At 38.2% G+C, this 22,741-nt stretch overlaps 1 protein-coding gene across 4 annotated transcripts; it reads left to right on the forward strand.

Annotated features, from left to right (window-relative positions):
• On the forward strand, positions 1–22,629 carry STYX (serine/threonine/tyrosine interacting protein). 4 transcript variants are annotated; one of them, XM_026698736.2, is made up of 11 exons: positions 1–507; positions 4,746–4,778; positions 7,112–7,165; positions 7,893–7,990; positions 10,132–10,192; positions 11,989–12,025; positions 13,657–13,696; positions 13,776–13,826; positions 14,400–14,472; positions 19,632–19,716; positions 22,180–22,629. In XM_026698736.2, exons 1-11 carry the CDS (start codon positions 451–453, stop codon positions 22,200–22,202), a joined length of 612 nt encoding a protein of 203 aa, XP_026554521.1. In that variant the 5' UTR covers positions 1–450; the 3' UTR covers positions 22,203–22,629. The 4 variants fall into 4 exon arrangements, with proteins under 4 accessions (XP_026554521.1, XP_026554520.1, XP_087778575.1 ...); XM_026698735.2 differs by having other exon boundaries at positions 10–507; positions 22,232–22,629; XM_087922449.1 differs by having other exon boundaries at positions 17–507; positions 4,682–4,778.
• Positions 22,630–22,741: the final 112 nt, after the last annotated feature.

Raw genomic sequence — 22,741 nt, forward strand, 5'->3', positions numbered from 1 at the left:
ACGCCCCTCGGCTTCCCCACCCATCCCGACTGGCCTGGGCACCAGGCGGCGGTTGGAGAAAGCCCCGGAGGGCAGCGCGAGGGGTGAAGAGGGGAGGGGGGCGGGGGCGAAAGGCGTCGAGCGGAGCGCGCGTGCGACGGCGTCCGCGAGCGGAGCCTGGAGTGACTGACCGACCGACCGACCGACCGCCTGCCAGCCTGCCTTGGGGGGGGAGGGGTAGCCTGCGAACAGCATGGCGGCTGGGCGCGAGCCGCCGCCGCCGCCGCCGCCTCCTCGTCATCATCATCTCCCTCGGTTCCCTGCCAGCCCCTTGGCCACCGCCGCTCGAGCGTCGAGGCCCACCGACCTTCTTCTCCCTCTGCCCCGCTGACTGACAGAAGAGGGAAAAAAAGAGATACAGAGGGAAGGAAGGAAGGAAAGAAGCCTCGCCCTACCCGGCCCATCTCGGCCATGGAGCTCGCCAAGCCGGTTTTCCCCGCGCTGCCGCAGCCCAAGGAGGACTCCGAGGTGAGCGAGCCGATCGCCCAGCCGGCGGGCGGCACCTTGGAGCGCAGCCGTCGGTCGCCCGTTGGGGGAAGCTCGCGATCCCTCCCCCCCGCCATTCTCTCTCCCCAGCTCCGGACTGGAACCTGGGGAAACCACCTTGTCACACGTTCTCTCCTCTCTCTCTTTTTTTTCCTCCCGCCCGCAGCCCTATTTAACAGCCAAACGCGCACAGGTGTTCCACTTGCTAGGCAGGTGGGTGGGAAGCGAACTCGCGTTGTAATTGATCGGCTGCGTTAAATAAACATTTCCTCGCGGGTCACAAGGTTTGTTTTGAGAGCCCGTCCTCCTTCCTTTAAAATATCCTGTTGCCTTTAGGAGGAGGAGTGACAGGAAAAGAGCCTCGGTCACGGGAAGGCGCCTGTGATTCCTGCATGGTTTGACCCCCCCCCCCCCACACACAGCATGTTTCCCAATGCAACAGACTAGACTTTAAGAGATGCAGTGTCTTATTTTAGCCTTTCAGGGTACATGAATAGAATCACATTGGTGCCCTGTAGTATCTTCTAGGAACCCTCACACCCATTTAATGACATGCACACACAGCGCAACTACCATCTAGAGTTGTTCTATGAGAAAACCCTATTAGGGAATTTGCTTAAAGCAATGCAGGTACCCTCCAGGCATCCCTTTCAATATCTGGATACTATAAGATGATCCAGTTGTGCCCCCAAATCTATTTTAATCTTTTGAACATTGACACTACAGTCTGTCATTTTTTTGAGATAAGAAACATGCCAGAATTGCATTATCAAAATTAAAAAATGGAACTGTAGACAGAACAGCTTCTTGACACCATTAAGACCTGTGGCAAAGCTCATTTTATTTTGTATTCTTGCACTACATCCTACCATCCTTGCTCTCTCTAAAATGGGAAATGTCACTCAAAGGTTGCCCATTCTTGTGACATGCTTGAGTATCTTACATTGCTCCTACTTGTATTTCTATGCTTCCCTTTGTATCTCTGTATATATTGAATGCTATCACAGCAGGGGATAGCAGTTTGACTAATCTTGAAGAAGCTATGAAGTTTCTAATCACTTTAAATATTGTTAACTACTTAACTTTCAGACTCAAGGAGCTGGAATAGCATAAGCTGTTCTTTTCTTACAGTTAAAATTGGTACACCTTTTCCTTCCAAATTGTTTTTGAAATGTATAATTTTGTAACAGTTGTACAAAAAAACTTAAAATGATTGTACAATAAAAAAATAAAAAGATTATAGTGGCATAGATGATTACACAAACTTTCTTCAATTACCAGAGCTGTGGGGACTAAATCTTCATAAATTTTACATTTTGAAAAATATAACATAGAATACTGCAATCCGCTGATCAGAATTATAGTATAAAAACCTGTGTTGGTCCACAGGAAGTGGGGAAAAATCCAAATATAGATTGTTAATTCCTTTATTGGGACCAGCCAGAATTGTTTTCCAGGCTATTTAATGATGAAGAACTCAGAGCTTTCATGCTCTTTTCTGCTATTTTGATTGGTTTCAATTACGATATTGTCCAACTGTGGATTTTGGATAAATGTTATAATAGCCAAGAGGCATAGTTTTCAATTAAGTCAAATTTAACAAGCAAGAAGGAAATGCAGTTGAACTCAGTAAAACTGGGAGAAATAGACCTGACTGCTTTATCTTTCTAACTTTTGATGGAGCCTGCTAAAAAATGATGATTAATATGGTTCCGGAAGATTTGGACCTAAATGACAGTTGGTTAGAAGATAGAATGTGCATGGCACTTTTACCTTTTTTTTTTATGGAGCCAGTTCTCTGTACCCTAGTATGACTTCATTTGATAGCTCCAATAGACTATATACTCCAGATATTGGACTAGATATTTATCAGCAAGGGATTTTGGAACAGTAGAAGGTACTAATTTTCTATTATTATTCTAATATTGGCAGTTCATACAATATATCTAATATAAATCCATAATTAGCATTTTCTGCATATTAGACGAAAGTATAATGCATATTTGCAGTGGGAAATAGGATTTCAACAAACCCCCCATATGAGAAAGTATATTTAATCTTACTACTTTAATGAGTAATAACTTTTGAGAAGAGGCAATAAACACTGGATTTGCCACTAAGCGGTCTTTGTCCATTATTTAGAGCAAAGTCCATTATTGTCTGAAATTTAGGCATTAACTTAGATATAATGTAGTCCTCTGTAAAACTGCTAGCCTTTAAATTGAGGCTTAACATCTTAGCCAATTTCAGATGGTTATTGTGTTCTCACAAGAATACCATATTTGTTATTAAAGGCAGATTTCTGTTTCTATTTTTTTAATCAGTGATACTGCAAAATTAATTTTTACTCTAGCTTCTTTCAACAGTATGTTACAGTTGAGTTCCAGATATTCAAAACACTCTGGATAAGGTTTACTATTTCTGTTTCAAGCCCAAAATCGTGTATGTGCAGAATGCTCAACATTGGAGAACACTATGAGTAATGTCAGAATTGTTGCAAACTAAAAATGGCCTTTTAAGTTTAGACCATTTCAGATTTGAAACATTTTGCATTACGAAAAATGTCAATGATTTGCTAGTTTTCAAATAGATGTTTGTTTCTATGAAATTGTGGAGATCTGTTTTAGAGACAGTTAGTAGGCAGCTTAGAATGTGCATCTTAAACCAATTCTCAGGATAATAATATAATAAATTAATTGTGTTTTTGCAAGATTCATGTAATATTGAGGATCCAAATTAAGACTTTAGTCTATTGCTTTCTGATTAATCTGATTCTCTTTATGATAGTCTGTATTTCCCATGTCTTTGTCTGAATTTCTCACTCTAGGAGGAAGAATATATGTCATTTCCTTTATAATTTCATATTCTAGCCAGCTCTTGCAAAGTAATGGTTATAATGTACAGGGCAGCCTGCTTTTTCTGCTGCTGCTTTTTAATGTATTTTATAAGTTTAGCTTTATATTTAAATGCCTTCTACTTGTGTCTGAAATAAATGCTCTGCTATTATTACTAAAACATAATTTGCTGTTTGCTATCATTAAGCATTTCAAAATACTTATATTGCAATACTGTTCTCAGCTATAATGACAGATAATCTTAAGATTTATTTACTTATTAAATCTCTATGCAATTTTGTTCACTAAAAGTCATATCAGATGAACTATTGCAGAATAGTGTGTGCTTTTTATTAGCACAAATATTCCAGCTAATCTGTTTTTTTTTTACTATATATTGGCCAGACATTTGCAGTTTTGGGGGAATCAGTGCTCTTTTTCAATTGCTACCTGTTTTGTAGTATTTAATTCAATGCTTAGATGCTGTTCTGGTGTAGAATCTCTATATTGGCCTTCATTGAGCATGTATATGGTCAGCAAATTGATGTACAAAGTGAACTAATTCAAAACAAGGGAAAAGTTCCTATTATCACAACATTTTGTTAGTTTTTTTTAAACATTCATTATTTGCTGACTTAAGAAATTGATTAAGCTAGAGAGGCATAACTGGATTTAAACTTTGCACTAAAGGTGTGGCTTATTTGTAGCTTATTGTATTGCATGTTGATGTTGAGACTTATAAAGTGAGGTTTATATTATTTGTTAATATCATTTTAGTCAGTTATGATAAACAAAATGATGCTTAATAATGATGGTTTAGCACAAAATGTGCAGTAGACCTATTACTAGTAATATTTAACTCAAGGCCCTGACTTGCAGAGAAAGTCATTAGATAGTGAGAGATGTAACTGATTATATTTAGGAAATTGAATTTCTGAAAATCTTTCAATTAACAACATAGTCTTAATATTCTTAAAATTGGATTTCCTCCTTAAAACATTTTCCATGGTTATTTACACATTTCTTTCCATAATAGTTCTGAATCACTAATATTTTCTCAGGGTTTTTTTTTTTTTGCAAATTGGTAATGGTACATAATCATGTAGAATTTCAGTTGGGATTCAGTGCCCAGATTGTATTTTGGTTCATGTACAAATGAAAAATCTCACTTTGGGTGAGATTAGGAATTCTTATGCCATTACAGTCCTCATAAATTGTATAAAATATTTTCCAGGATACTTTAGTAATGAAAAATTATAAGATCAAACCTATAGCTTTGTTAGCTTGTTTAACTTGTCATTTTCATCTTGCATTTTTTCCAGAACCTCACTATTTTGACTGGTCTTATATTCAAATGAGAACATGTGTTTTATTTCTTCCACTTAGGATTGGACATATCCAATGAGAAGAGAGATGCAGGTATGAAATTTTTATTTACTAGGTATTTGGGCTGCTGCAGGGATTTAGCAACTACATGAACATGTATGCTGACATCTAACATTAGGCAATGGAGAAATTGATGTGGCAAATTCATTTCATGTTACATATTGCAAACCACAAATAAAGGGGAGGGTGGGGGAGAAGTCAAACAACACTAAGGAAGGATGGTTCTTATAAAATGTCTGAGAAATTTTCCTAAAAAGTAGTCTTTTTATTATCTACTTATTACCGTAGATTTGTAACCAAGAAGCTCAGGGTGGCAAGGGATTACATTACATTATTTTCCTTTTGATACCCATTCGAAAGAGTTAAAGACTCTAGACCCTAATCTGGCCTTTTCTTCTGAGCTGTACAGATAGTTGCTAATCTCGGCTGTTCAAATAATCACTACCTCTGCCAGTCCTGAGCATTATATATTCTGTACACATTTCTGTCACTCTGTTCTTCTGCATTCAGAGGACTGGAATATAGCTATATACTCAAGCCTTGTGGAGCAATGGATTATTAAAAATGAATTGTCACAAAATAGTTACCGCAGCTATTTGTAAAATTTCTCAGAACAGAAGTGAGGCTATCATAATTTAAAAAAAAACTTGTTCAAGAATTCTAGTCAAGTCAACAGGTTAAAATCTCAAGTCTGTTTTACTGAACCCATAATTTTTTATTTCAATGCCCATTTTACAAAAGGTAATTTTGTAATTTTAAAACCTATGCTACCAGAAACTAAATGAAAAGCAGAGATAAAGACTAAAGTCTAATTGATACACACATTCCCAATTTCCCATCATAGGCAAAATATCTATATGTAATGTGTACCATACATTCATGCTGGAAAATAAGCAGACAGATATGCACATATACAAACAAGCACAAAAGTTTTATCACACTGAAAAAAAAAGAGAACCACTATATTCTGCTCATGCACATTTTTTAAAAAATGGGCAAATGTATTTAGCTTAGGCAATTAAGCTTCATTTCATTTCTAGCCTCTTAGAAAATGTGTAATCCTTTGGGGATACTTTGTGCCCACTATCTAAATTGGTATTTTTTTAACCTTAGCAACTTGAAGATGTGTAGACTTCAACTGCCAGAATTTTCAAGCCAGTATAGCTATCTGGGAAATACAGAGAGTTGAGCTCCATACATCTTCAAACTGCCAAGGTTGAGAAATGCTGCACTAAATATAAATGTTCTTTTTTCTGGTTAGTTGGGCACAATTCTGTATAAAGCTCAGGGTTCTCTATTAACTTTTTTGAAATGAAATACATTTTTCCAGACTACACTCCACTCTTTAGCATGAATGTTTCACTGTTAATATTTTTGTAGCTTAAAAAAAGCTAAAGAAGCTAATGGGCACTTAGGGAGACATAAGCATTAAATTAAAGAACACAGGAATATACGTTGTCTAGGTTGTTTTGCCTTTAACTGTTGCAGGGCAGGCAGAAACTCATTTTCTTACTAAAAGATGTCATAAAGAAAAGTGTGGTCTATTGAATTTTCCTTGTAGGCGGAAGCGTCACCAGAAAAAGTGTTTTGATAGAAATGTACCTTGGATATAAATTACCAAGTTCAGAGGAAAGCAAGGTGATACTGACTGAACAGGAAAAAATAAAATTGTGAAAATTGGACTTGGGTTTAACATGTAATAAAAATTGGACTGAAAAATTCAGTTTTATATATATAGGGACAGTCTGGAATAACTTGAGAGGTGTGTATATTTTTCTTTTTTCAAATCTTTGAAGGTTTTGAATTTCTTCTGTGGATTACAGGATTAGTCCAGAATGAGTTTGAGGAGGAAAAGAAGCACAAGATATTATAGTACAGAGGCACACAGTTCTTGGCATTTTAGTCTGGGTTGCAATCATACTTATTCATGTTCCTTTCTTTCTTTTTCCAAGAAAAATGTACCAAGTGACTTCCCAGCAAAAAAGAGCAAATTCATAAAATTTATAAAACAATTATTGTATTCTGCCTGAGATCATTAAGCTTGTCGAAACATGAGGTTATTATTTGAATTCTGGCATGGCCTTTGGGCACAAAGATCAAGAAGTTTCTCTTGTGATATAGCATGTAGTTAGGCTGTGAAGTATTTTCTTTTAGCCCTGTGCTGATTTATAAGAAAATAAACCTGGCCTTTATAAATCATGTGTTTTTCCCAAGTGTATCTTAATAGGGCCAGAAGTAATTTAAGACTAATCTTGATATTACAGTAATATAATTCTTAATGTTGCACCTTGTAAATTTTGTATGTGTGTTTGTTTTCTTTCACCCATCCACTTACCCACTGTACTTTCTTTAACTTTTTTTTGAAGGAAATTTTACCTGGCTTATTCTTAGGCCCATACTCTTCAGCTATGAAAAGCAAGGTAGGTTGCCTGTAACCTTTTTACACTGAGTAATTTATGTGTAAATTACCTAGATGCTTTCTTTAGGACACACTCCTTTCCTCCCTTCATTGTGGATTTTTGTCATGCGTTGAATGACAAATTGAGCATGTATATCTCTTTTTAGGAAGGCTTTTTTGATTTTGTATAAATATACAATGCACCTTAATTGTTAGAAAATATATTTATCATGCTGTTCTTATACCTTTTAAATATTGTTATAGCATTTTAATTTTTTGCTGAGTATCTCTGATTTCTGCCTGGAGAAAGGGGTATAGGAAACATTTCAACAAAATAAGAACATTATTGTAGCATTGATTGATTTAAGAGATATTTATACTTTCTGCAGATGCACTGTTTCATCATAGAACAGTCAGAAGTTCATCTATGTTATACGCTCTTCATGGTTTTTAGCTTATTAAATTTGCTTTGGGCAAAGAGCCTAATCAATTGAGCTCTTATATAGATGCTGAATATTTTCAGCCAGGACATATATTGGGGGTGGGGAAGAGAGGAAAAAGACATTCTATATTGCTATTTTAGTGTAATCATTATATTATTTATTTGTTCAATTTGTTTGTTGGCAATCTCATATATAACTATTAATTACTTAATTAACTATTAGCTACTAAAATGCTGTTCTATTTTAAATTTTCTTTCTGGCTTGGTATCAGCTATACGTTGAATTTTTCATAATTTTGTTTTACAGCTACCTACGCTTCAGAAACATGGCATCACTCATGTAATATGCATAAGACAAAACATTGAAGCAAACTTTATTAAACCAAACTTCCAGCAGTTATTTAGGTAAGAAAATCTTAAATTAATTCTGCTTTCAAAACAATGATCATGAACCTTTGTACCATATGTACTTTTTAGGATACCGGGTCTTACTTTCTTTTGGGCTTGAAAATAAGCACTGGGCTTATTTGGGGGGAGGTCTTATTTTTTTTTAAGTGCAGGAGATGGCGAGTGCAGGTGACAATTGGATTGGAAGTGCAGCTACTGCTGGCCCCACCCTTTCCCACTGTCTTGCTTGCAACGGGTCAAGCTCTCGGCATGCCCTGGGCTTCACCTGCTCTGCCTGCTGGCCCAGCTGCTGTTGGAACACTTCTTGACCACAGCTGTGGCTACCCCTGCTGCTGGCCTCAGGGGGCTCTTCGCCCTCCTGGCAGGGCAGGTGAAGGCTGATGTGAGCCAAGAGTTTGGTCCTGATTGAGGTCATGGGCAAACAGACAGTGGGACAGAGAAGGCGGGATGAATGATAGCTGCCTAAATACTTTTCACCCAGAGAGAGACGAAGCTTTGTCTGCTTGCAATAGAATAGAACAGAACAGAACAGAACAGAATACTTTACTGGCCAAGTGTGATTGGACACACAAGGAATTTGTCTTGGTATAAATACTCTCAGTATACATAAAGAAAAGATACATTCGTTAAGAATCAAGAATCATAACGTACAACACTTGATAGTCATAGGGTACAATCAGCAATCAAATCATACTAGGAAACAGTCAATATAAATCATAAGGATACAAGCGACAAAGTTACAGTCCTACAATCACAAGTGGGAGGGGATGGGTGATAAGGAGTGATGAGAAGATTAACAGTAATAGTAGTGTACACTTTGTAAATAGTTGAACAGTATTGAGGGACTTATTTGTTTAGCAGAGTGATGGCTTTCGGGAAAAAACTGTTCTTGTGTCTAGTTGTTCTGGTGTGCAGTGCTCTATAGCGTCGTTTTGAGGGAAGGAGTTGAAACAGTTTATGTCCGGGATGTGAGGGGTCTGTAAATATTTTCACAGCCCTCTTTTTAACTCGTGCAGTATACAGGTCCTCGATTGAAGGCAGGTGGGTAGTAATTGTTTTTTCTGCAGTCTTAATTACCCTCTGAAGTCTCTGTCTGTCCTGTTGGGTTGCAGAACCAAACCAGACAGTTAAAACAAAGGGGATGCTTTGAAACTGAGGTAATTATTCCATTTCAAACCGTCCCCTATGCAACCAGACAAAGCTTTGAGTCTCCATCATTTCTCTGTCTGGGGAAAAAAGTGTTTGGTCACCTATGGGGTACTTGGGAATGGAACAATTTAAGCCGTTAGTTTATAAACCATTTGTTGGACCAGATGTGCTATGCTGCAAAGAGGGGCAAAGAGTTCAGCGTAAATACCTGATTTATAACAATGCAGACTACAGGGAGTCCTCAACTTTGGACAGTTCATTTAGTGACCATTTGAAGTTATGGAAAAAGCGAATTATGACCGTTTTTCACATGATCACTATAGCATCCTCATGGTCACATGATCAAATTTCAGATGCTTGGCTGGCTCATATTTACAATGGGGTCATGTGATCACTTTTTGTAATCTTCTGACAAGCAAAGTAAATTTGGGAAGGTAGATTCATTTAACAACTGTGTTACTAATTGAACAGCTGCAGAGATTCACTTAACAACTGTGGCAAGAAAGATCATAAAATGGGGCAAAATCACTTAACAACTGCCTCACTTGGCAACAGAAATTTTTGGCTCAATTGTGGTCATAGGTTGAAGACTTCCTATATTTATCTTTCTACTTCGTATTATCTATTGGCTGACACTAATTCCTCAAGATTTTAGGTAAAATTCTATTTGGAAATGGTAGGAATAGAACTTGCTGTTTTGAAGTAATGTAGAATAAAAAAATGAATCCTTGTACTATGACCTCTTCTGAAATTCTCATTTAATTTTATTTTGCTCTGTAGAACTCTGTCTAGAATATTTAAAATATTTAGCAGAGAAGGGATCATCAGAATATGCAGTGGCAATATCAAAAGTTTAATCTTTGAAACTAGGGAGTAAACCTACTCCCACTTCCTTAATGAGCTCCTTGATTTAATGCTTTATGGCTGTTTAACACTCTAGAAAATGAATAGTCCTGGCTATGTACTTAACACAGTTATTTTAATTATAGGTATTTGGTCTTGGATATTGCTGATAATCCCATTGAAAATATTATAAGGTTTTTCCCAATGGTAAGTGTCCATCATCATGTGTTAAATTATTTCATAAGGGTACATTTTAGAACTGAAGGGGGTAATGCTAAAGGAGTGAACAAATATCTATGATTGAAATGATTCAGGTAAATAAACTTGTATCTTTGATTAGAGTTATAATGACTAACCATATTACATGAAAAACTGTAATGCAGTGATAAGCATGGTCTATTATGACTCATAAAACATTCTTTTCTTGGTAAACATGAGCTTTATTTTCCATTCTGCAATTTACAATATAGAGCAAATGAAGTAAACGTTGCCTCCTCAATATCATTCCTTCATATAGAACCTTTTCATACCAATAAACGAAACATCAAATACAGCTATATATGGCTGTTTTATCCAAAGGCAAATGTTTTGTGGTTTCAATTCTGTCCTTTTACATTTTTGCTGGTTTATTTTGTTGAATAAGAAAAAAGATTAAAGAAAATTATTTGCACGTACATTGTGAAAATATAGTGGAATTTGATTTTTTTTTCAGTCACATGCAACCTGTAATTGATATCATTCTCAGTGGTTATTTTACTGTGAAGAATATGATTTAGAAATGTCCAGATATTGAGTTCCCTGATATAATTGATGCACTTATTTTCATATTGGTTCTCCCTAGTAGATGATAGTGTTCTGGAGCAAGCAGAGCAGAATTTTTTAAAATGGAGGCAAGGGATTTTAATATGCATTAAGCATATTAGAAAATTAATCCACCTATTTTTCCCTTAAATTCATACCGAAAATTGGTAGGGAGTCATACCAATGTTATTGAGAAGTTTTCCTTTGAATTTTGCTCCTGGAATGATCCAGTAGAGGATGATTCCAGAGGCCCTAGAAATTGCAGAATGTTGGCCTGTATTGTAACATCATGAATAATAAAAGCAAACAATTAGCAGTACTCTTAACAAGCAATAATAAAAATGCTTTAAGTAGCAGACAAAATTAAGATGTTGGTCAACTTTCAGTCCAATTATAGCAATGCTATTTTTTTGTGCTCTGTAATGTACTTGCATGCATAACTGAGTTAATATAAAATTGGTATATATAATCAAAACTATTACAATCATAAATCTAAATTCCATTTGGAGGAGTTTGCAAGTGTCCACAGATTTTATTGGGGTCTATGCTGATACGTGTAAGATGCATCTCCTTTTCACTCTCTGTAGCATTACATTTAAAAAAAAAACACCAGGTGTTTGCATGATCCAGTAATTTTATCAACGTGATGCAATACAAATTGCTCCTTTTATACATGCTGCATGCATTATCACAGTAAAGTAATGTTGTCTTCATTTAATTTCCCCTCTCAAGCCACCATTAATTAAATATGCTCAGTTTTCCCCCCCAATTTATATAAAGTATGTTGTTAATCACATCTGGTTATTGCATTTCCAACAATTTTTAGAGGATGGAGGTAATTGGAGTTTCCTACAAACTTTATTGCATTCTGTAATAATACCTGCGTGGTTTTTTTAAAACCTGAGAAGTTTTTTATGATAGATGTACTGTGAGTCAGATTATTATTGAAAGTAATCATTTTAATGCAGTTTGATAAAGCATTTGTTTTTTGTATTATGCCCTGTCAAGAATCATTTTAAATAAAATATAAAGAAGATAGGCAATTGCTAACATTACATTTTTGTAAATAATTATTATGATTTGTGAATAATATTAACTTTTTGTGCAGAAGTTACTTCAATAAGATATAATAAAACTGATTGTTTCTATCAGTGTAAGCATGTTTAATAAATTGGAAAAGAAATGGTATTTTTTTTCTTTAGACTAAGGAGTTTATTGATGGGAGTTTACAAACGGGAGGTATGTATTTTAAATTGTTTGCCTGAAAATTGGACAGATTGTAGCTTCTTTTCATATTAAATATATAGAGATTCAAGGTATATAAGAATATTTTGTCATAGAATAGCCATTATTATTTATAGGTTTATATCATGTTTTTCCTTTTTAACAACTTTGATAACTTTCTGATACCTGAATAGCCCACCCCACCCCCAAATCAAATACTTTAGGGAACAAATTGTTTCTTATCATTATATAAGGATGCATTAACTTTTAATGTCATGATGCCTTAGAGCAAAGATGGGCAGTGCGTGAACTGCATGGGGCCCTCCCCACCCACATATACGCCCTGCCCATTTGTAGCCCCATGGTATTGTTGAATGTTAGTGGCACAATGGATGCTTTGTGATAACAGTCTGCTTCCCCCTCCCCCTGGCCTTTATGTTTGTGCATGGATGTTTTCTTGGGTGGCAGAGGTCTCCAAATTTTATCTTGATGTTAGCAATATTACAGTCTTTCAAAGATGCCGTGTTTCTGTAAGGACAGGAATATGACCTAATGTTCTTATTTCCATTTTTAACCTGTCCTTCCCACCATAAAATTGACAGCCGTGCCCTTTGCACTAGTGTCACTGGATGCTCTCTGCAGTTCTCTAGAAAGGCTGAGTTGTTTTCCCCAGTGATTTAATATTTGCCAATATTTGCCTTGGAGGCTAATTTGAACAGATGACTACAAGATATAATCCTGTAGCCTTCCTTTACCAATAAAACAGAACAAAGTTTCCTAGCCCAGAAGTCTGTGTCTAGCTTAAAATGTATATGGTATTACTGCTGACATTTAGTTGATCTTGATTTGTGATTTACTGTAGGATCAGGGTTTCTCAAGCTGTGTCCATGGAATCCTATAAGAATGTGATGGGGGTTCCATGGGAGACGAAGGGTGGAGCAAGGTCATTGGAATGCAGCTGGGATGGGTCCATAGCAATTTTTCAGAAGCAGAGCGAAATGAACAGAGCTCGTTTCCCATGGAAAAAACTGGCTGCAATTTTGCAGATCAAGAGTTTGGTTTTTTTAAATGAACAAATTCAACCGCTGAAAACTTTAATAAACCCCTGATTTAATTTATATAGTGTTTATCAGCTGATCCCCAAGATAGCTCATAATATTGTGTGTATGTATGTTCACACAATCAGAATATAGAGCAACAGTTGGAAGGGATCTTGGAGGTCTTCTAGTCCAGCCCCCAGCTCCAGCAGGAGACTCTACACCATTTTAGACAAGTGGCTGTCCAGTTTCTTCTTAAAAACCTCCAGTGTTAGCTTTCTATATCCAAATAGAGGCTATGTTTATGCTTCCCTTCTATTTGCATCTACAGTGGCAGCTGGAAGTAAGTGTTCATTTTGTCACAAACGGGGTAAACACCTTACTACTATTTCACAAATAGATGGCCCAAGCAGATTTCCCACTTGCCATGCTAATCGTACTGAGGGTTGGGGGTTGCAATTTCCAAGTATTCTGATATTATGTTCAACCTTAACAAACCCTCTTGTGAATCTTGCAGATAAATGGTACTGTGTACTGTAATGTAAATAATATAATACAAGAGGAGGAAATGCTATATAGCCAGTGTAAAGTAACTTTCTTCATTCTCAGGAAAAGTTCTTGTGCATGGGAACGCAGGGATTTCTAGAAGGTAACAAAAATTCACATTTTAAAAAACACTGATGAGGCATGACCAACATATCTTACCTTGTTTTTTTATCTGTTTTCAGTGCTGCTTTAGTTATTGCATATATTATGGAAACATTTGGTGTGAAGTACAGGTAAGAATATTTACTAAATAGCCTGTTGTATTTTGGTATAGGGGATTTGTAAAAGAATTAGATGTTTTTAACTATGATTAAAGCAAATTATTGGATTTTTCATAGAAATTATTCCTTTTTTTTTTTGAATTCTAACTTTGGTGAACTTTGTTTAAACCATGTTTGTTTAATACTACATTATACCACCAATATTGCTTTTAAATGTCACATGCTACGTATACCACAGAACCAAATGGTATTTATTTATATCTGGCATGTTACATTTAAAAGCAGCAGTAAATTTGCCCAAAATGTCATATGTATGTATTATTAGGAATTTAATATGCAATTACTATATAAAGAATATTTTGGGATATAAGTATGAAAGTCTGATACATGTTGATCACATTCATTATTGCAAATGTAGGTTTGGCTAATACTAGCACAGAGATTCTAGTATCTTATTCTAAGGTCCAACAATGGAGGTAAGAATAAACAGCAAATAAAACAGCAAAGAAAAATAAAGGAAAATATTAAGAAAGTAAATCAGACAGCAAATGAAATGGACATAAATAGATAATTTGTTTTTTCTAGGGATGCATTTACATATGTGCAAGAAAGGAGGTTTTGTATTAATCCCAATGCTGGATTTGTTCATCAACTTCAGGTAAAAATACTTGTGCCGTTTGATGTTGTACATTTTATTACTAATTCTGTAGGTAGTAATTAATACTTAATTGTCTGAAATGTATTTAAGTTCTCATTTGAAAGAAAGGAATTCATCTTTTTTGGATGTTGGTTATATTTTCCAGTGTAGTGGGTTATTATTATTTTTTTTGAAATATATTTACTTGGACATTGAAATTTTGGTTTTTTGAATGTTAATTTGAAATTTAAAATACTGGAACGCTTGAAAATGTAAGTGGATAAGCTTAGCAGAATATGTAAACTATATATGAAACTTGAATATTAAAAGTTTTATGAGTGTTAATAGAATTTGTAAAATATATGGCAGAGATAGTTAAGATTCTGGAACAACCATCAATGAGCTGTCATCTTCCATGGCTGCAGGTGTTCTTTAAACCAGTGGTCGCCAACTGGTGGGCTGCGAGAAAATTTTGGTGGGCCGCAGAGAAATCCCACCCCCAGAGCACCTCCCCCCCCAAAAAAGCAATTAATCCAGGCTACACAGACACACAAGGCTGCGCTGCCCACATGGCCCACAGGTATCCTCCTCGCCCACTCACTCCTTACCCGGTAAACTTGCCTGCTAAATTGTTATTTTTCCTTTTTCCAACCATCATCTGTTCTGCTGTACCGGGAAATTTAGATTAGCTAGGAAGCAGGAAATGGTTGGATTTCTTGCTGTCTAGCTAGTCTTTAGATCTTTGGCTCTGCTTTTAAGTACAGCCGAACCTCCCTTAGGACTGAACGTTTGCTTGCAAGCAAATTCAGTGCAGACTCACGGCAAGCAAATTTGAGAGACTGAGCTAGCTGATGGCAGATAGATAGATCACTGAATGATTCTGTGAGCAACTCAATCTGCCTGCCTGCTTTGCCTGATTTTGGGTAAAAGTTGCTCTTTTTTTAAATAAAAAATTCAATATTTACATGCATGGTGTGTTGTGAGGGTAAAACTAGAGGGACAGCCATACTGGACTTAATTCTTACAAACAGAGAAGAAGTGATAGAGGGAGTTGAAACTGCAGGAACCTTGGGTGAGGGTGACTATGTCATACTAGCATTCAACATAACACAAACACAAGCAACAGAACATAATGACACCAGAGTCTTGGATTTTAAAAGAGGTGATTTCAATAAACTCAGAGAGAACTTGAGAAAGATTCCATGGATGAAAATCCTAAAGGGAAAAACAACTCAAGAATCTTGGGAAACTCTAAAAAGTATGATCGTAGAAGCCCAGACCAGCACAATACCACTGAGAAAGAAAAACAAGAAATCCAAGAAGAAACCAGCATGGCTGCACAAAGATCTCTGGCAAATTGAAAGAAAAAAAAGACAAGTACAAAAAAAGGAAAGAAGGACATACAACTAAGGCAGAATATCAGCAGATAGCCAGAATCTGCAAAGATGAAGTCAGGATAGCAAAGCCTCAGAACGAGCAAAGACTTGCAACAAAAGTCAAAGATAATTAAAAAAAAGTTTCTTCTAATATATAAATAACAAGAAAAAAATCAAGGAAACAGTCGGTCCACTAAAGAGAGAAGACGGCAAGGAAGTAACAGGCAACAGAGAGAAAGCAGAACTCCTTAACTCATTCTTTGCATCCGTCTGCACGCAAAAAGAAACTATAGCTCAACCCCCCCAAAACATAACTTTATGACAGACCAGAAATAAAAGTTAAAATAAGCAAAAAAAATAGTAAGAGAACACCTTTCTGCTCTTGATGAAAACAAATCACCAGGGCCTGATGGATTACATCCCAGAGTTTTAAAGGAGTTGGCAGAGGTCATCTCAGAACCACTGCACCATATCATTCAAAAATCCTGGAGCACCGGGGAACTACCAGAGGACTGGAAAAGAGCTGATGTGGTTCCCATCTTCAAAAAAGGGGAAAAAAAACAGACCCAGGAAACTATAGACCAGAGGTGGGCAACTATGGCCCCTTTATGACTTGTGGACTTCAACTCCCAAAATTCCTGAGCTAGCATGGCTTGCTCAGGAATTCTGGGAGTTGAAGTCCACAAGTCATAAAGGGGCCATAGTTGCCCACCCCTGCTATAGACAAATCAGCCTAACATCAATACCCAGGGAGATACTGGAAAAGATAATTTAAAAAAAAAAAACAGATCTGCCAACATCTAGAAACAAGTAAAGTACTAACTAGCAGTCAGCACGGGTTTGTTAAAAACAGATCATGCCAAACCAATCTCATTTCATTCTTCAACACAGTGACTAAATTAGTAAACTGCAAAATATTTTGAAGATAATACACACTGCTCAAAAAAATAAAGGGAACACAAAAATAAGACATCCTAGATCTGAATGAATGAAATATTCTTTTTAAATACTTTGTTCGTTACATAGTTGAATGTGCTGACAACAAAATCACACAAAAATTATCAATGGAAATCAAATTTAGCAACCCATGGAGGTCTGGATTTGGAGTTACACTCAAAATTAAAGTGGAAAAAAACACTACAGACTGATCCAACTTTGATGTAATGTCCTTAAAACAAGTCAAAATGAGGCTCAGTAGTGTGTGTGGCCTCCACGTGCCTGTATGACCTCCCTACAACACCTGGCATGCTCCTGATGAGGTGGCAGGTGGTCTTCTGAGGGATGTCCTCACATCTGGACTAAAGCATCCCCCAACTCCTGGACAGTCTGTGGTGCAACGTGGCGTTGGTGGATGGAGTGAGACCTGATGTCCCAGATGTGTTCAATTGGATTCAGGTCTGAGGAATGGGTGGGCCAGTCCATCGCATCAATGCCTTCGACTTGCAGGGACTGCTGACACACTCCAGCCACATGAGGTCTAGCATTGTCTTGCATTAGGAGGAACCCAGGGCCAACCGCACCAGCATATGGTCTCACAAGGGGTCTGAGGACCTCATCTTGGTACCTAATGGCAGTTAGGCTACCTCTGGCGAGCACATGGAGGGCTGTGCAGCCCCCTAAAGAAATGCCACCCCACACCATTACTGACCCACTGCCAAACCGGTCATGCTGGAGGATGTTGCAGGCAGCAGAATGTTCTCCACGGAGTCTCCAGACCCTGTCACGTCTGTCACATGTGCTCAATGTGAACCTGCTTTCATTTGTGAAGAGCACAGGGCACCAGTGGCGAATTTGTCAATCTTGGTGTTCTCTGGCAAATGCCAAACATCCTGCACAGTGTTGGGCTGTAAGCACAACCCCCACCTGTGGATGTGGGGCCCTCATACCACCCTCATGGAGTCTGTTTCTGACTGTTTTAGCAGCCACATGCACGTTTGTGGCCCGCTGGAGGTCATTTTGCAGGGCTCTGGCAGTGCTCCTCCTGTCCCTCCTTGCACAAAGGCAGAGGTAGCGGTCCTGATGCTGGGTTGTTGTCCTTCTACGGCCTCCTACGGCCTCCTCCACGTCTCCTGTCTCCTGGTAGCGCCTCCATGCTCTGGACACTATGCTTCCAGACACAGCAAATCTTGCCACAGCTCGCATTGATGTGCCATCCTGGATGAGCTGCACTACCTGAGCCACTTGTGTGGGTTGTAGACTCCATCTCATGCTACCACTAGAGTAAAAGCACCACCACCATTCAAAAGTGACCAAACCATCAGCCAGAAAGCATAGGAACTGAGAAATGGTCTGTGGCCACCACCTGCAGAACCACTCCTTTATTGGGGATGTCTTGCTAACTGCCTATGCTTTCCACCTGTTGTCTATTCTATTTGCACAACAGCATGTGAAATTGATTGTCAATCAGTGTTGCTACCCAAGTGGACAGTTTGATTTCACAGAAGTATGATTGACTTGGAGTTACGTCGTGTTGTTTAAGTTTTTGAGCAGTGTATTTAGCTTTCAGCAAAGCATTCAACAAAGTAGACCACAACCTACTTCTTAGTAAGTTAGAAAAAAGTGGAATAGATAGCACCACCACTAGATGGACTCGCAACTGGCTGGCAAACCGTACTCAACGAGTAGTCCTTAATGGGTCTAAGTCTACATGGAGGGAAGGAAGCAGTGGGGTGCCACAAGGTTCCGTCTTAGGCCCAGGACTCTTCAATATCTTCATTAACGACTTAGATGAGGGAATAGAAGGGGAATTTACCAAATTAGCAGATGATACTAAGCTGGCAGGAATAGCTAACATCCAAGAAGATAGGCTCAAGATCCAGATGGATCTTGACAGACTAGAACACTGGGCCATATCTAATAAAATGAAATTCAGTATAGAGAAAAGTAAAGTCCTACACTTAGGCAAGAAAAACCAAAAGTACACATACAGACTGGGTGAAACCAGGCTCAATAGTAGTAACTGTGAGAGGGATCTTAGAGTCTTAGTGGACAACCAGCTAAATATGAGCCAGCAATGGGCAGCAGCAGCCAAAAAAGCTAATGCAATCCTAAGATGTATTAACAGAGGGATGCAACCAAGATCAAGGGAAGTACTAATACCACTCTATAAAGCCTTAGTAAGACCACACCTAGAGTACTGCATCCAGTTTTGCTCACCACATTATATAAAAGATGTTGAGACTCTAGAAAAAGTACAGAGAAGAGCAACCAGGATGATTAGGGGACTGGAGGCTAAAACATACAACAAACGGTTGCAGGAACTGGGCATGGCTAGTCCAGTGAAGAGAAGAACCAGGGGAGACATGATAGCGGTCTTCCAATATTTGAGGGGCTGCTACAGGGAGGAAGGGGTCAAGCTATTTTCTAAAGCTCCTATAGGCCAGACAAGGAATAGTGGGTGGAAACTGAACAAGGAGAGATTTAACCTGGAAAGGAGAAACTTTCTGACAGGGAGAACAATCAACCAATGGAACAGCTTGCCCTCGGAAGTTGTGGGAGCGCCATCACTTGAGACCTTCAAGAAGTGATTGGACTGCCATTTGTCAAACGGTGTAGGATCTCCTGCTTGGGTCGGGGATTGGACTAGATGACCTACAAGGTCCCTTCCAACTCTGATTATCTGTTATCTGCTTATCTCCTTTCTCTCATCCAAATCTGTTTCTCAGTTTCCTGAAATATTTCAGTTTCCCTTACTTATAATATTTATATGCTCTTGTTGGTTTTTCCATTTTGCTTTTTGTCTTAGGATCTTGACAGAGGGATTCCTGCAAGTTTTGTATAATTCTTCAAGTCTTCTTGTTTTAGGAATATGAAGCCATCTATCTAGCAAAGTTAACTATCCAGATGATGTCACCTCGGCAGCTGGAGCGATCACTCTCAGTAACTACAGGTGAGATCTTAATACGGGTATATGGCTATAGCTATAAGTTTTTTCATGTAGGCTGTATGTTCTTAGGATATTCACTGTTAATTTATGAGGGACTTAGCTTCTAGAAACATAAAGGTGACATGACAATGATTAAACATAGAAAAGAGCTTGTCTTTGAGTTTATACCATAGTGGTAAGACCATGGAAGCAAGTTTGATTTTCTATTGTTGCTGCATCTGCAGATATCCAGTGGCAACAGTGACTACTACTAGGACTGCCATTGCCAAGCAATGTGGTCATATGATATGACATTTTACATTTGCATTGTATAGTGATAGAAATTCTGGTCCCAATTACTGATATTAAGTGAGGAGAACTGTACTGTGGAAGCCACAATGGCTGACAGTTTCTGGATGCAGTTCAAGTTGCTGTTTGTCACTTTTATAAATCTCCATGGCTTGGATATCACTATGACTATCTTCTTGAGATTGACTCTACCTTTCCCATAATATATACACTGCTCAAAAAAATAAAGGGAACACAAAAATAAGACATCCTAGATCTGAATGAATGAAATATTCTTTTTAAATACTTTGTTCGTTACATAGTTGAATGTGCTGACAACAAAATCATACAAAAATTATCAATGGAAATCAAATTTAGCAACTCATGGAGGTCTGGATTTGGAGTTACACTCAAAATTAAAGTGGAAAAAAACACTACAGACTGATCCAACTTTGATGTAATGTCCTAAAAACAAGTCAAAATGAGGCTCAGTAGTGTGTGTGGCCTCCACGTGCCTGTATGACCTCCCTACAACACCTGGCATGCTCCTGATGAGGTGGCAGATGGTCTCCTGAGGGATGTCCTCCCACACCTGGACTAAAGCATCCCCCAACTCCTGGACAGTCTGTGGTGCAACATGGCATTGGTGGATGGAGCAAGATGTCCCAGATGTGCTCAATTGGATTCAGGTCTGGAGAACGGGCGGGCCAGTCCATATCATCAATGCCTTCGTCTTGCAGTAACTGCTGACACACTCCAGCCACATGAGGTCTAGCATTGTCTTGCATTAGGAGGAGCCAAGGGCCAACCGCACTAGCATGTGGTCTCACAAGGAGTCTGAGGTTCTCATCTCAGTACCTAATGGCAGTCAGGCTACCTCTGGCGAGCACATGGAGGGCTGTGTGGCCCCCTAAAGAAATGCCACCCCACACCATTACTGACCCACTGCCAAACCGGTCATGCTGGAGGATGTTGCAGGCAGCAGAACATTCTCCACGGTGTCTCCAGACCCTGTCACGTCTGTCACATGTGCTCAGTGTGAACCTGCTTTCATCTGTGAAGAGCACAGGGTGCCAGTGGCGAATTTGCCAATCTTGGTGTTCTCTGGCAAATGCCAAATGTCCTGCACGGGTTTGGGCTGTAAGCACATCCCCCACCTATGGACGTTGGGCCCTCATGGAGTCTGTTTCTGACTGAGCAGCCACATGCACATTTGTGGCCCGCTGGAGGTCATTTTGCAGGGCTCTGGCAGTGCTCCTCCTGTCCCTCCTTGCACAAAGGCAGAGGTAGCGGTCTTGATGCTGGGTTGTTGCCCTCCTACGGCCTCCTCCACGTCTCCTGATGTACTGGCCTGTCTCCTGGTAGCGCCTCCATGCTCTGGACACTGTGTTGACAGACACAACAAACCTTGCCACAGCTCGCATTGATGTGCCATCCTGGATGAGCTACAGTACCTGAGCCACTTGTGTGGGTTGTAGACTCCATCTCATGCTACCACTAGAGTAAAAGCACCACCAGCATTCAAAAGTGACCAAACCATCAGCCAGAAAGCATAGGAACTGAGAAGTGGTCTTTGGTCACCACCTGCAGAACCACTCCTTTATTGGGGATTTCTTACTAACTGCCTATGCTTTCCACCTGTTGTCTATTCCATTTGCACAACAGCATGTGAAATTGATTGTCAATCAATGTTGCTACCTAAGTGGACAGTTTGATTTCACAGAAGTGTGATTGACCTGGAGTTATTCTGTTGTTGAAGTGTTCCCTTTATTTTTTTGAACAGTGTATATATATATATATATATATTAATATTGTGAACCATTCAGTGTCTTCAAAAATGGGGCATGTGAATTCTAGTTATATCTGTTGCCACAGACATATTTAAAACAAAATAAGTAAAAAAGCAAAGAAAAATGAAGAAAAAAGTGGTTATATGAATTAAGGTAACACTTCACTAGAGAGAGATTTTTCTGATTGAGATTCTGAAAAGTCTGGGGGAGGAAAATGACTTTCAAAGAGGTTAGATGTGAAATGAATTTTGCACAATAGTAGAATATATGTTTTTAAACTATTGCTCAACATGGATATTTTTATATAAAATTGTTTCATATTTTCAGAATTCTGAAGGAACTCTTAGTCTGTCAGATTAAATAAAATACTTAAAATGTCTGATTCTTATCAAACTATTTTTTTTCCTAGAAAACATCTTTCTTACTGCCTAATCTCTTGAATTTTACTGCCTGCTTCATAGGAAGTCTGAAACGAACACATGAAGAAGAGGAGGAAGAAAGCAGTGTACAAGCAGCAGCTCAGAATGGTTGACAGCTGAAGATACCTGGACTTGATTGTTGGGCGTTTTATAGCAGCTTCTAATCTTGACGAGAACAACCAGATATGAATTTTAAAATGGAAGATGATTCTAACTTCCTTATGCAAACCTGTTCCTTCAGTAGCATACAAGGCAACATTTTTAAGGTATTAGATTCCTTGACTGACTAGAAGGCACTGATTGTTTTATTGGTTTTTTTTTACACTTTATGGTTTTACCCTTGCCCCAAAGTTTTGGACTTACAAAGAGGTATTATTGCAATAATGCACTTTTCATACTTGAAATTTATTTGTATTGATAAAATTATTACTTAAGCAAAACATGTGTTGGGAGATTATTATTTATATCATTTTATGTAATTTATAAGAAGAGTAAAAAGAAAAAAATACTTAAATTAACCATGGATTGTATTTTCCATTTTCCAAATTTAGG

Source organism: Pseudonaja textilis, chromosome 1 (genome assembly GCF_049901715.1).
Source record: "Pseudonaja textilis isolate UNSWEBS1 chromosome 1, rPseTex1.2, whole genome shotgun sequence".
NCBI classification, from domain to species: domain Eukaryota; kingdom Metazoa; phylum Chordata; class Lepidosauria; order Squamata; family Elapidae; genus Pseudonaja; species Pseudonaja textilis.